General features: G+C 37.2%; 1 protein-coding gene across 1 annotated transcript in view; it reads right to left on the bottom strand.

Annotated features, from left to right (window-relative positions):
* The window catches only part of GRIN3A (glutamate ionotropic receptor NMDA type subunit 3A), a 380,703-nt gene that overhangs the window by 186,503 nt on the left and 181,281 nt on the right, over positions 1–12,919 (bottom strand). Inside the window, exon 3 of the mRNA XM_063455270.1 lies at positions 2,856–3,903. Coding sequence (XP_063311340.1) covers positions 2,856–3,903 — 1,048 coding nt within the window. The remainder of the gene's footprint in view (positions 1–2,855; positions 3,904–12,919) is intronic.

Genomic DNA, 12,919 nt, shown 5'->3' with positions numbered 1-12,919 from the left:
TTAAACTGGACCTGTTTGCATCCCGTCTGAACCGCCAGACGGAAGCCTTTATCAGCTGGCTCCCAGACCCCAGTCATGGGCAGTCGACGCCTTTCTACATCCTTGGCCGGAGACAGGAGCCTATGCGTTCCCACCTTTCTCCATGATCCAACGCACCCGCTACCGGGTCAAAGCCCTAATAGTGACGATAGTCATTGTCACTCCACTAAGGAGAACCCAGTCTGGGTCAGCTGGTGTTTTTCAGCACCTCTGACGATCATCCTAAATTTTCTGTCTACCCTATTTGATCAAGGTAAATCCTATCGATCAATTAATGTCTATAGATCCACTATCTCTGCGGCCCATAATCCCATTGACAATGCGTCAATAGGGAAACATCCTTCAGTCTGTAGACGTTTACGAGGGATCAGGTTAGCCAGACCCCCTCTTCCTAAATACTCCTGTTTCTGGGATATCACTCAAGTCTTTTCCCTTTTAGAATCCTGGACCGCTAATGAAAATTAGCAAACAAAACTAATTCTTCCTCCTTATTCTACCTTACTTTCCTAATAGACAGTCACTCTGCGTGGCACTCTGCGTAAGGCATTATTTAGATGCCACCACCACTCTACGCCCCCCTACGGGACCCCTCCTCGTGTCTTATGTAAAACCACACAAACCGGTATCCGTCGCACGGTGGATCAGATGGATACTAGCGCAAGCAGGCATTGACTCAAATTTTGGCGCAAATTCAGTCAGAGGAGCAGCCACATCCTCAGCCTTTCGCGCGGGAAGCTTCCTCTCAGACATTTTGTCATCTGCAGATTGGTCCAGAGAGTCCACATTCCGTACATTTTATTTCAAACCTATGACACATGCTGCATCTTCTATCATATAGGAGCGTTAAAACAGCAAATATGAAGCCTCCTGTCTTGACATAAAATTAGGGATTATTCTAGCTTTAGTGACTGAATAATCTAAATTTTATTAATGACAGGAGGCGAATATTTTCCCCCCCTTCTTTATTTTCACTTTTTAACACCCGCCCAGGTAAGTTACTATGCATTCCAGTCTACTGGTTACACACACTTTATACACCATCTGCCATAGGTTCACGCCATAACACTTCTAATCTAGTGTTTGAAATATTCAATATTATATTCAAAGAGTAACTACAATTTGTTCTTAACATACATGCCATAAATTGCATTCACTTAGTATGAGAACCTATACTCTCACGTCTCTTCTCTATTCCCTTAGTGTGAAAAATACCTACCTTTGTATATACGGCTCCTTCAAGCACGCTGAAGATTCCACATGTTGACTACTTCAGGACTCCAACTTAGTCCGCAGTTCATCGTTACAGTTTACACGGTTGACACAGACATATCATCGACCACAGCAAGAAAGAGGATATGGGAGGAGTTTGATGACATCATATAATACTGTTATACTATCTGATTGGTTGAAATTTTTACATTACTGTTAACTGTTCCTTTGCTGCTGGGAGGTTCAGTAAAGAAAGATAAAGCAAATATTCGCCTCCTGTCATTAATAAAATTTAGATTATTCAGTCACTAAAGCTAGAATAATCCCTAATTGGCAAGCACTATATTTGACCTTGTAACTCTCCAAGACACCATAAAACCTGTACATAGGGGGTACTGTTTTACTTGGGAGACTTCGCTGAACTCAAATATTAGTGTTTCAAACTGGTAAATTGTATTAAAATGATGATATTTTAAGTAAAAGTGAAGTTTTTTGCATTTTTTTTACAAACGAACGTCATTTTTATGGACTATATTATTGTTGTAATATGTTTTACTGTTTTAAAACACTAATATATGTGTTGAGTGAAGTCTCCCGAGAATAACAGTACCCCCATGTACAAGTTTTATGGTGTTTTGGAAAGTTAGAGAGTCACATATAAGGCTTGCATTTCATTTTTTTGACATTGAAATTTGCCAGATTGGTTATGTTGCCTTTGAGAGTGTATGGTAGCCCAGGAATGAGAATTACCCCCATGATGGCATACCATTTGCAAAAGTAGACAACCCAAGGTATTGCAAGTGGGGTATGTCCAGTCTTTCTTAGTAGCCACTTAGTCACAAACACTGGCCAAATATTAGTTTTTTGCTTTTTTCACACAAAAACAAATATGAACGCTAACTTTGGCCAGTGTTTGTGACTAAGTGGCTACTAAAAAAGACTAAACATACCCCACTTTCAATACCTTTGGTTGTTTACTTTTTCAAATGGTATGCCATTATGGGGGTAAATCTCATTCCTACGCAACCACACAGTCTCAAAAGTAACATTACTAATCTGGCAAATTTCAATTTGAAAATGTAACATGCTATATTTGACCCTGTAACTTTCCAAAGCACCATAAAACCTGTTAATGGGGGGTACTGTTGTACTCGTGAGACATCGCTGATTACAAATATGTGAATTTGTTTGCCGTAAAACCTAACAGTATTATGACATTTACAGCTAAAATGCGAGGTGGAACTACAATTTTTTTTTTTTTTTAAATTAAACTTTCTCACAGTTTTTTTTATTTTATTCATAATAAATTATGTTTCATATATAAATATTTGATATTAAATGAAAGCCCTGTTTCTCCTGAACAAAATGATATATAATAAGTGCGGGTGCGTTTAATATGAAAGAGGTGTATTACGGTTGAACAGACATATAGGGCAAATTCCAGTTTTTGTTTACGTTTTGTTTTGATCAGAACGTGTACTATTGACTCCATCCTGAAGGGGTTAATAACAATATAAATAATAATAATAATAATAATAATAATAATAATATACAACATTAACAAAGCAACAATAGTGGAATTAATTATTCAGTGTAGGTTGACTAACCTTTGGATCGTGTATGCCAGAAAGTTCCTCATATATTTTCTCTCCTACCATGACTGCTGCAAGGTTAGCTGTGTATGTCGATAAACAAAATAAACAAAAAATAGCCCATAGATTCATTAGAAACCTCCCGGTCCAACATTTGGGTGTTTTGATAGCTGCCGTCCTGCCAAAGAGTATAGCATAACACACATTTAATGCAGAGGAAAATGAAAATACTTTGCTTCTGTTTCTGCCCTTTGGAGTCATACCAAATGGACTTTTCCATTCATAAAGTGTGAGGAATATTGCAGTAATGTGAAGAGACACAAATATCCCAAGCCACATCGTCCAATGAAGTGGCCACATAAATGCTCCAATTGGAGCAGCAGTATCCTTGGTCCTTACTAAAATACCCAGACTAGTGGAAAAGAATGGGCTGGTGAAATCGATGACTTGACTTCTTGCTGTGTTAATACTGAATGATGTCACTGCCATGTGGGCTGCACCGCCAAGTAAATCACCTACAAGTCCTGTCCAGTGGCCATTTTTCCATGCACCATATTTACCATCCCCAACAATGTATAGGTCAAAGTCAAAATTCATATCTTCTGACAATTTTTCTAACAAATCAATGCAGTAGCCATAGCAGCATTTTTTGAATTCAATTGGCACTGTGTCATTATCACTTTGTAGGCTTTCAAATAGGCTGTCGAGTACACCTGAATCATTTGTCATGGGATCTAAGCACAGTTGTCCTGCTATACACTGGCCATCATCATCTACATTTCTTGTAAACACAAATGGATGTTCTACCAAAGTGACAACTCTGAGGTGGAGTCGAGTAGGCTGTTGATATTGATTTTTGTGCCTCTGTGCTTGGTCTGGCCACAACCCATAATCCATAATGATTTTTCTATCTTGCCAACTCCCAAGTCGAGTCCACATTGGCTTGCCAAGAGGATCATGCTGTAGATTCCAAATAAAGTAATGGTTTTCAGAGTTTACAATGGATGACTCTTTCACCTTGATGTGTCCACTAACTCCACTAAATGTGGTATTAGTTAAAAACCTGTTGAAACAAAATTTGGAAGGTCGGTTCATAAATGTGAGATTGGTAGATTGTGTCTAAATACATATCTCTCTAATGTAATTCAAGGTAGCTTTTGATGTTTTGTCTGATAATTTCTAATACACATTTTATAAACATTACACTGTTTAAGCAAGAATACAAACACATTTTAAAGTGGTCGGCTATGTTTGCCACACGGTTCAATTTACTAAAGCCCAAAACTGTTTATTGACACTCGGGAAAATGTACACAAGAATGCTACTGTGTAATTCTTCAGACAAAAGGAAAAACAGGAAAGGAAACCGTACTAGAACTAGTAAACTGTGAGTCTAATGTGAGAACCAGTATGCTAGTAATATAGTAGTATGAATTCTCCTGATTACTTCCAAACATAACTCCTTTTCAGCTATGGTAGTTTTGACATAAGTTAGTAAATCAAACAGCAGGAGTCGATACACATACTTTTATCACCTCATTTGGCAGAAGATTACATTAAGTATGACAGAGAGTAACAAAAGAGTTTATGCCAGTAATCCATGCAGATTTTGTCAAACCTGATTATATTTTGCCAGGGTATGCCTTAGGATCCCTGTGATTTAGCATTATAATTAATGATCTCTACCTTAGTAGACATCATTTTCCAGGTCCAAATCTAAAGTTTACTTATCTCCCAGGGTGGAAGAAAATGGTGCATTTACTGCCATGTGGTTAATTTTGGAGCTCATGGACAACATATAAGAGGCCAGACAAATTATATTAGGTGGTAGTAAGAGAAATACTTAGCATTCTCAAGCAGTATGTTTGTGTTTTGGTGACACCTAAACACCATTTTTCCCCCTTTTCATTATTGTAAATTATTATGTAATTTCAGCATCACAAAAAAAAGAGAAGTATTGCACTGTAAGACTGAAAAGGTTATGGATTGACATCAAGGGTGCATTGCCTTTAAACTTTGCTAGGTAGGCTAATTGGTTACATTTTGCTAGGGGCCTTTCGCATGGTCTCATTAGTCGTTAATTAATCAAAATTGACTATATCATGCATCCCATCCATCCCATCTACTAAATGGATTTTGGCATTGTGGTAATTATAATTTCCTTAGAAACAAATGTATTTCACCAAAAACAGATAATATAATAGAACTCTGAGAATGGATAAGAGCTTAGAGGAACTCTGTAGCTTGCCATTCGGTAAATCCCTGCTCAGGTCTCAAAATAGTTTTTCCTCATGTGTACCTTTACAGAGAGAAACAGTTCCAAGGTATATCAGACTAATCCCACCCATAAGGGCAGGTAAAAAAAAAATAAAAGCGTTCTCTCTACTTGAGAGATACAGCAACCCTAGACGATCATTTTGGCATTCTTTTGGCCTCGTCAGTGAGATGCAGATGATACTCCTCTAGGTACAGTGAGCTCGAGGTCCACATTTGGATTAGCCTTTTGAACTTGAAGAGAGCCAAGTTAATGTGCTGCAGCAAAAACATAGAATATAAGAAGTCTGAGAATAAACAAAAGCTTAGGGGAACTCAGTAGCTTGCCTTTCGATACATTTCTGCACAGGTCTCAAAATAGTTACCCCTAGAAGGGTATCAGCTACGCCTTGCTGGCAAGGCCCAAAAAAGTCTGAAACGATCGTCCAAGGTTGCTGTATCTCTCATGCAGGGTTTGTGGTTCTGGACTGTCCTTTTTGAGGGATCAGTCTGGTATGCCTTGGAACTGGTTATCTCTGTAAGCAAAAACTTTTTTGAGACCTTTTTTGAGACTTTTTGGAGACCTGAGTGGGGATTTACCAAAGGGCAAGCTACGGAGTTCCTCTAAGCTTTTGTCTGTTCTTAGAGCTCTCCCCAAGTTAAAAGGTTAATTTAGACCCCTTGCTCACTGTACCTAAAGGGGTATCACCTACACTTCTCTGACGAGGCCCAAAAGAAGGCGGAAATGATTGTCTGGGGGTTGCAGGATCTCTCGGGCAGAGAAAACTTGCTAGCATTTCAGTTCTGAATTCCACTTAAGAGTGGGATCAGTCTGATAAGCCTTGCAACTAGTTCTCGTAATGGCACAAGTCAGCAAAAATGTTTTTGAGACCTGAGTGGGGATTTACCGAAGGGCAAGCTAATGAGCATCTCTAAACATTTCTTCTTTGTTTTTGAGACAATTTCTTCTGGCAGAGCTAATGTTTGCCTTTTGACATAAATATTCAGCATTGCCATAAAAGAAAAAAAGAAAAGAAAAAAGAAACATGAGAAACTATATTTAGTAAATGGGCAAAGTTTTATTTAATTCCTCATTGATATTCCCATTTCCACACACTCAAACTGAATATTGTTTAAATCTATCATTTTATTATCCTAAAAATCAACTTTCTGCCACCAGTTTCAACATCGTCACAAACATTCCTTATAAACTGCTTTACCATCTTTGGCGGTTTCCAGTATCTTCAAGAGTATTTTTATTTTTACTTACAAAGCCTTTCAACAGTTCTGAACCCACTTACATCTATTTGCCCATCCCTAGTATCAATTTAGATTATCTGTGCTTACCATAATCTAAAGATTTTAATTTATGTTATCACATTTTTTGTCTAATATTTATAAACATTTCCTAGGCTGATCCTTTTTAAGTACATTGGTAGTTAAACTAAGAACGTTTACAGCAATAAGGGGGATTAGAGAGATAAGAGGAGTAAAGAGGGAATATGGAAAATTTTGAAAAATATGAGTACTTTGGGCCTGTGGAGCATGTCCTGCAAGTCTCCCTACAACAGAATGTTAGATATATGTAATCCCCCAGTCAGTGTAAAGAGTTATCTGTCTCTCTGATGATTGGTACTTGGCTTCTGCATTGGTATGAGAGCTGGAAAGTGTAGTTCCAGGTTCTCTTATCAATAAGATATTTCAACTGAGCTTCAAACTTTGATTTAAAGCCATATTTTGCCACAATGGAAAATAAATTGTAAGACTTCTAAGGCACAATAACCACTCCAGTTAAACTCAACAGGTATGATACCTTGAGTATCACTTTACTTACTTATTCTATATTTAAATATGAGCGGAATATTATATACATTATATATAGTAACCTGTTAATTCTATAGCCAATGCTCATTCTGCATTCTTATATAATATATATTTATGTTATTCTTAAGTATTTGTTAAACCAAATAAAGTATTACGACATTATCATACTGTTCTGACACATGATATCTTACCGTACATTCAAAATGTTTTTAAGCCTTTATTTACAGTGGTGATTGGGGCGCAAGGGACGGGGGAGGCAGAGGGAGCTATAGTGCCAGGAAGACAGCTTTGCACTTATTGTTTCCCTTAACAGAAACATTTCGTTCAGCCAACTTAATTAGTCTGAAATGTTTTTTTAATTTGTATGACTGAATGTTATTGACCCAATGGTTTGGCTCACCCAAATATTGTCCAACTGATTCAGGAAAACCTATTCAAACAAACCAAGTGTGTGCAAAATGAGTCTTTCACTGTACTAAAACATATACAAAGTATTCATATGTACACATTTTTTGCAGTACAAAAATGGGCACAAGTTCAGGTACTTTTAATGAAGCTAATTTCAATCCAAAGTCAGAAAAATTGTGACTGAATTCTGACCAAATAAAATGGTATTTTGCATTTTAATTTAGTCCACATTCTGACAATATTCACAATTTTTAGCATTTGGTTACGCTTGGGCAGACTAGATGGGCCGAATGGTTCTTATTTGCCATCACATTCTATGTTTCTATGATTCATTTATGTATTTTAAACATTTGGTCCAGCTAATATCTGGTCTATTTTTTAGTAGTTAAAGTAATTTCGGACTGTCTCTTAACTATCAATCATTTGTTTATGGCACCATGGACTTGTAGTTTTTTCAGGATACATCCATATGGCACATGCAAATTGGTCAAAATTTGTACCAAAAGTCTATTAGTAATAAATAGGCATTCAAGCACAATAAATAAGCCACAAACAGTTAATAAATAAAACAGATTTACTTTGTAGCTACATGGATATATGTTAAAGTAGATTGTAAAAACAGTCGAACCTGTCACATCTAGTTCAACTTACCACATATATGTTTGAGCTGTTAATTCAAAAGAAGGCAAACAATCAAACAAACAAAACACAATGTGAAAATATTTCCAATTGTTACAAAAGAAGAAAAAAAAATCTTCTTTGATCAGCAAGCTGTTACTACACATATTAACGATTATATACTTGAATATTCTGTCCTGATGAAAGTTCCCTAGCGGAACTGAAACGTTGACCGTTGGAATAAAGACTTATTTTCATTTTTGATACAAATCCTGGGAGTGCTGATTTTCTTTGGCTATATATATATAATCTAAGTAATTTTATATACACATACACATACATAAATCATTATTAAAAGTATATTTTAATATTAATCTATATAATTATATATATACATATATATAAATATTAAAATACACTTAACGTTAGAATAACGTAATTTTATATATATATATATATATATATATATATATATATATATATTTATAATTATATATATATACAAACATATATATATATATATATATATATATATATATAATAATATATATAATAACATAATACTATATAAAAATAATCAATAAATACATTTAAAAAATATATAATAAAAATGTAATTAAATGTAAACAAATATATATACTGGTTTAAATTTGTTCTAACTATTTTTATATTAATATACATATATATTTAAATCAAAATACATTTAGAATGATGTTATAAATACATCGTCCGCGGCAAATAGGAGCCCTGGACCTACCTGGACTGTCAATCCGCGATGATCACGGTCGGGGGGGGGGGGGAGGGCCCATCAGTCCCCCTGCAGCAGCTCCAGCCATCCTGCCCTCCAGGGCCATGTGAGTGGATAGTTAATACATTGCTAAACACAAATACACACACACACCTTTGCCACAACCAGCACCGGGCACTACAAAAGTCTTCTTGGAGTGCAAGCTACTACGATGTATGTATTATGACTCCATAGGCAGGAGCCTTGCCATGCACCCAGACTGAAGGGAACTCATCCCCATAAGAACTATTAAACTATTTATATACGCTTGCAACTCTAAGCAACACGAGGATACCTATACCATACGATCTTATCGTACCTTCAACCTCATCTATTCAACACCTGTCTGCCTCTCAAACATCACCTTATGGATTACTTTTTTACTCAAGCAGGAGGCCTCGCAGAACTAGCTGAGGTTTTCCAATACACTGACCAGGATGCAGAAAGGATAAGATGGGAAACGACAAGTACTGATTTACCAAACACTACAACATTGAAAGAAATTTTTCATGAATTATTGAGACTGAGAAAAAGGGAAACTGATTTGGACTTACACGGTTTATTCCTCTCAGACTATCATAAACGATTACAGATACCAAGAGGCTTCAGAATCAAGAACATACCTACAATTGGACGCTTAAAGCCCAAGGTATGCAAAAGGTGGATAGCTGTTCTCAATAAGTGCTCATTAGATCTCATACTCATCATTATAGAGAATGTGAAAGAAGACTTGATTGCAGTAAGGAAAAGAATAACAGAATTGGAAAATAAAGAAGCACTGTTGCTATCTGCAGTTGAATCAGCACCCATTGTACTGAAGCTAGAACAAAGTGTCAAGATCTACAAAACAGAGCTTATTAGATTCAAGAGAGACGCCACGTGATGACGTCACGTACGCACACGTGACCGACGGCGGAACCCGCGCGTTTTTCGGACCGGACAGACAGGGAGTGGGAGTGCATTCCGGTGGTGGGTAAGTTAATTGCTTGTTTTTACTTCTGTATATATGTGTGTACCAGTCTTGCATGTATTAGTCCTGATGAAAGTCTGTAAATAGCAGACTGAAACGTCGATCATTTTATTTTACTAATTATTAAAAGTTAAATCTTACATTGGAGTCCTGGGAGTGCTATCATTTTCAACCTTTCTACATTTTGGCTTGACAAGCACCGGGCAAGTATTTCCACTATATGGAGTGCAAGATTATTTTCTATTTATATATATATATATATATATATATATATATGTTTGTATATATATAATTATAAATATATATATATATATATATATATATATATATATAAAATTATGTTATTCTAACGTTAAGTGTATTTTAATATTTATATATATGTATAGATATATATACATCGTAGAAGCTTGCACTCCAAGAAGACTTTTGTAGTGCCCGGTGCTGGTTGTGGCAAAGGTAGATATGGGTGTAGAAACAATCGCACTCCTGGGACTTGGTTGAAGTAGTAAAATTGAGCTTTTATTTATTCCATATAAAATATCAACGTTTCAGCTCCAACATGGAGCTTTCATCAGGACAGGTAACTTGTAACAAATGTGCAGACAAGAGAATTTATACCCCATATCCCTCCAAAACAAACTGAACACTCAAATTAAATTAAATATGCACCACAGGAGTGTACTTACTGAATCAGTGTCCAGATGTAGCACAGCTGGCCATGGCTGTCTCCCACTCTGCCCTTGTATCTGCATAATTAGGACTCAGAGGGAAGGGGGGAGGGGAGTGTTTGTGTTCCAACCATTTCCTGGCAATATCCGGTATGCATGGTTTGAGGTTACCATGATTACAAACAGAACTATAACTCTCATCATCCTTAGCCAGCGGTGTTGCCAGGGTACTTGATTCAGTAGGGTAAAAAAGCTTGTATAAATAGAAAGTTACTAAGCAGTGAATTACTAAAAACAAATACTCGCAGGACAAGATGGTGAATCACAAAGCTAACAAATTATTAGTATAATAGACAGATAGTTAGAATGCATCTTATCTATAAGTTTAAGGGAAGGACTTGGTGGGAGTAGCGACAGAGTACCGTCAACCTTATAGTAATAGCTTGTACTGGCACTTTTTTAAGTGGCAAAAAGGTTTTAGTGCTAAGACAACATAGCCTCAACAGAATAGCTATAGCAGGGTGATAGCAATAGGAATGAGTTGGTGCAGGACTTGACACACAGTGACAGTGCAATGAAGTAACTATTTGAAAATAGTAACATAATATAATTGTACATATTAGGTATATTGTATAGTGACGTCAAGAGTCTCTACACCATAATCCCACATTAAGCTGGTATTGAAGCAATGCGCAAAGTACTACAAAATTCCACAGTATACAAAGGCCCCCCCATAGAATTTGTACTGGAAATCCTGAGGATCGTTCTAACTTCCAACTACTTCAGGTTTGAACACACCTGGTACCAACAGACATCAGGCACTTCCATGGGGGCAGCCATGGCTCCGATGTATGCCAACAGCTACATGTTTGTATTTGAGTCCCTACACATCCTACAACCTTTTGCTGCAAATATAATCTTCTATCGTCGATTCATCGATGATGTGTTTATAATATGTAGAGGGGACTTGGAGTCAATCACATCTATGGTAGATTCGATTAATGAAGCACCCACACCGGTCAAACTCACAATGACAGCAAGCCCCACAGAAGTCGACTTCCTCGACGTCCACATCTACAAGAACCAGTCCAAATTGGCATACACCCTCTATACCAAACCAACAGATAGAAATACAATACTCAAAGCAGACAGTTTCCACCCGAAACCACTCAAGGAATCACTACCACTCTCTCAATTTATGAGGGGAGTGCACAACAATTCTGATCCTGTGAATACCCAAAAACAGATCAAAGAGATGTGGACCAAATTCAGAGATAGAGGCTATAAAGAATCAACCTTACAACAAGCACTGATTAAAAGTCAAGAGCCAGCACGACAGAATACCAAAAATAATCCACGCCTGGTATTTCCAACCACGTACCACAGCGTCCAACAGTCTACAAAATGCACTAAGGTCCAACTGGCGCATCCTAGAACGTGACCCGAGCCTACCAGAGGTCTTCCACAATCCCCCCATGATGTGTTATAAAAGAGGGAGGAACCTGAAGGATCTTCTTGTCAAAACAGATCCAGTGCACTGTTACACCAAGGAACAGACATCTGTTAACTGGGGCTGCTACCGCTGTCTGGGCTGTGTCACCTGTAGTCACATGTCACCAGGTAAATACTTCACTCACCCTCATTCAGGGAAGAGATACCCTATCAAACATAGACTCACTTGCACTACATACTTTGTAATCTACAAGCTGCTGTGTCCCTGTGGACTGTCCTATATAGGAAAGACAGATCTCCCCTTAAGAGAACGCATAAGGAACCATCGTTCTAATATCCGCATAGCCTATAGGGACAATAAGGCTGACCTCCCTGTGGCCAAACACTTTTTGGCATTTGGACACCCCCTTCCAACGTTGAAGTTTATGGCTATAGACCACATCCCCCCCCCCCCTTCGCAGAGGAGGAGATCGTAAGAAACTTTTACTTCAACGGGAAGTCTATTGGATTAAAACTTTGAATACTGTCCACCCTAAGAGTCTCAATGAAAAACGTGCCTTATCAGTATTTTTAGGATAATTCCTCTATGTCTATACTTAGCATCTGCTACTTATCTCTGGTGTGCTAAACTTTAATGTGACAACACTTCCAGTATATTAATTGTTGCTATATGTGTTAGTTACTGAATTGACAATACCATGTCATTATGTGTCCAGCTCAATATACCTAATATGTACAATTATATTATGTTACTATTTTCAAATAGTTACTTCATTGCACTGTCACTGTGTGTCAAGTCCTGCACCAACTCATTCCTATTGCTATCACCCTGCTATAGCTATTCTGTTGAGGCTATGTTGTCTTAGCACTAAAACCTTTTTGCCACTTAAAAAAAGTGCCAGTACAAGCTATTACTATAAGGTTGACGGTACTCTGTCGCTACTCCCACCAAGTCCTTCCCTTAAACTTATAGATAAGATGCATTCTAACTATCTGTCTATTATACTAATAGTTTGTTAGCTTTGTGATTCACCATCTTGTCCTGCGAGTATTTGTTTTTAGTAATTCACTGCTTAGTAACTTTCTATTTATACAAGCTT

This window comes from Pelobates fuscus, chromosome 5 (genome assembly GCF_036172605.1).
Source record: "Pelobates fuscus isolate aPelFus1 chromosome 5, aPelFus1.pri, whole genome shotgun sequence".
Taxonomy (NCBI): Eukaryota; Metazoa; Chordata; class Amphibia; order Anura; family Pelobatidae; genus Pelobates; species Pelobates fuscus.
This window is presented reverse-complemented; position numbering and strand designations above follow the sequence as displayed.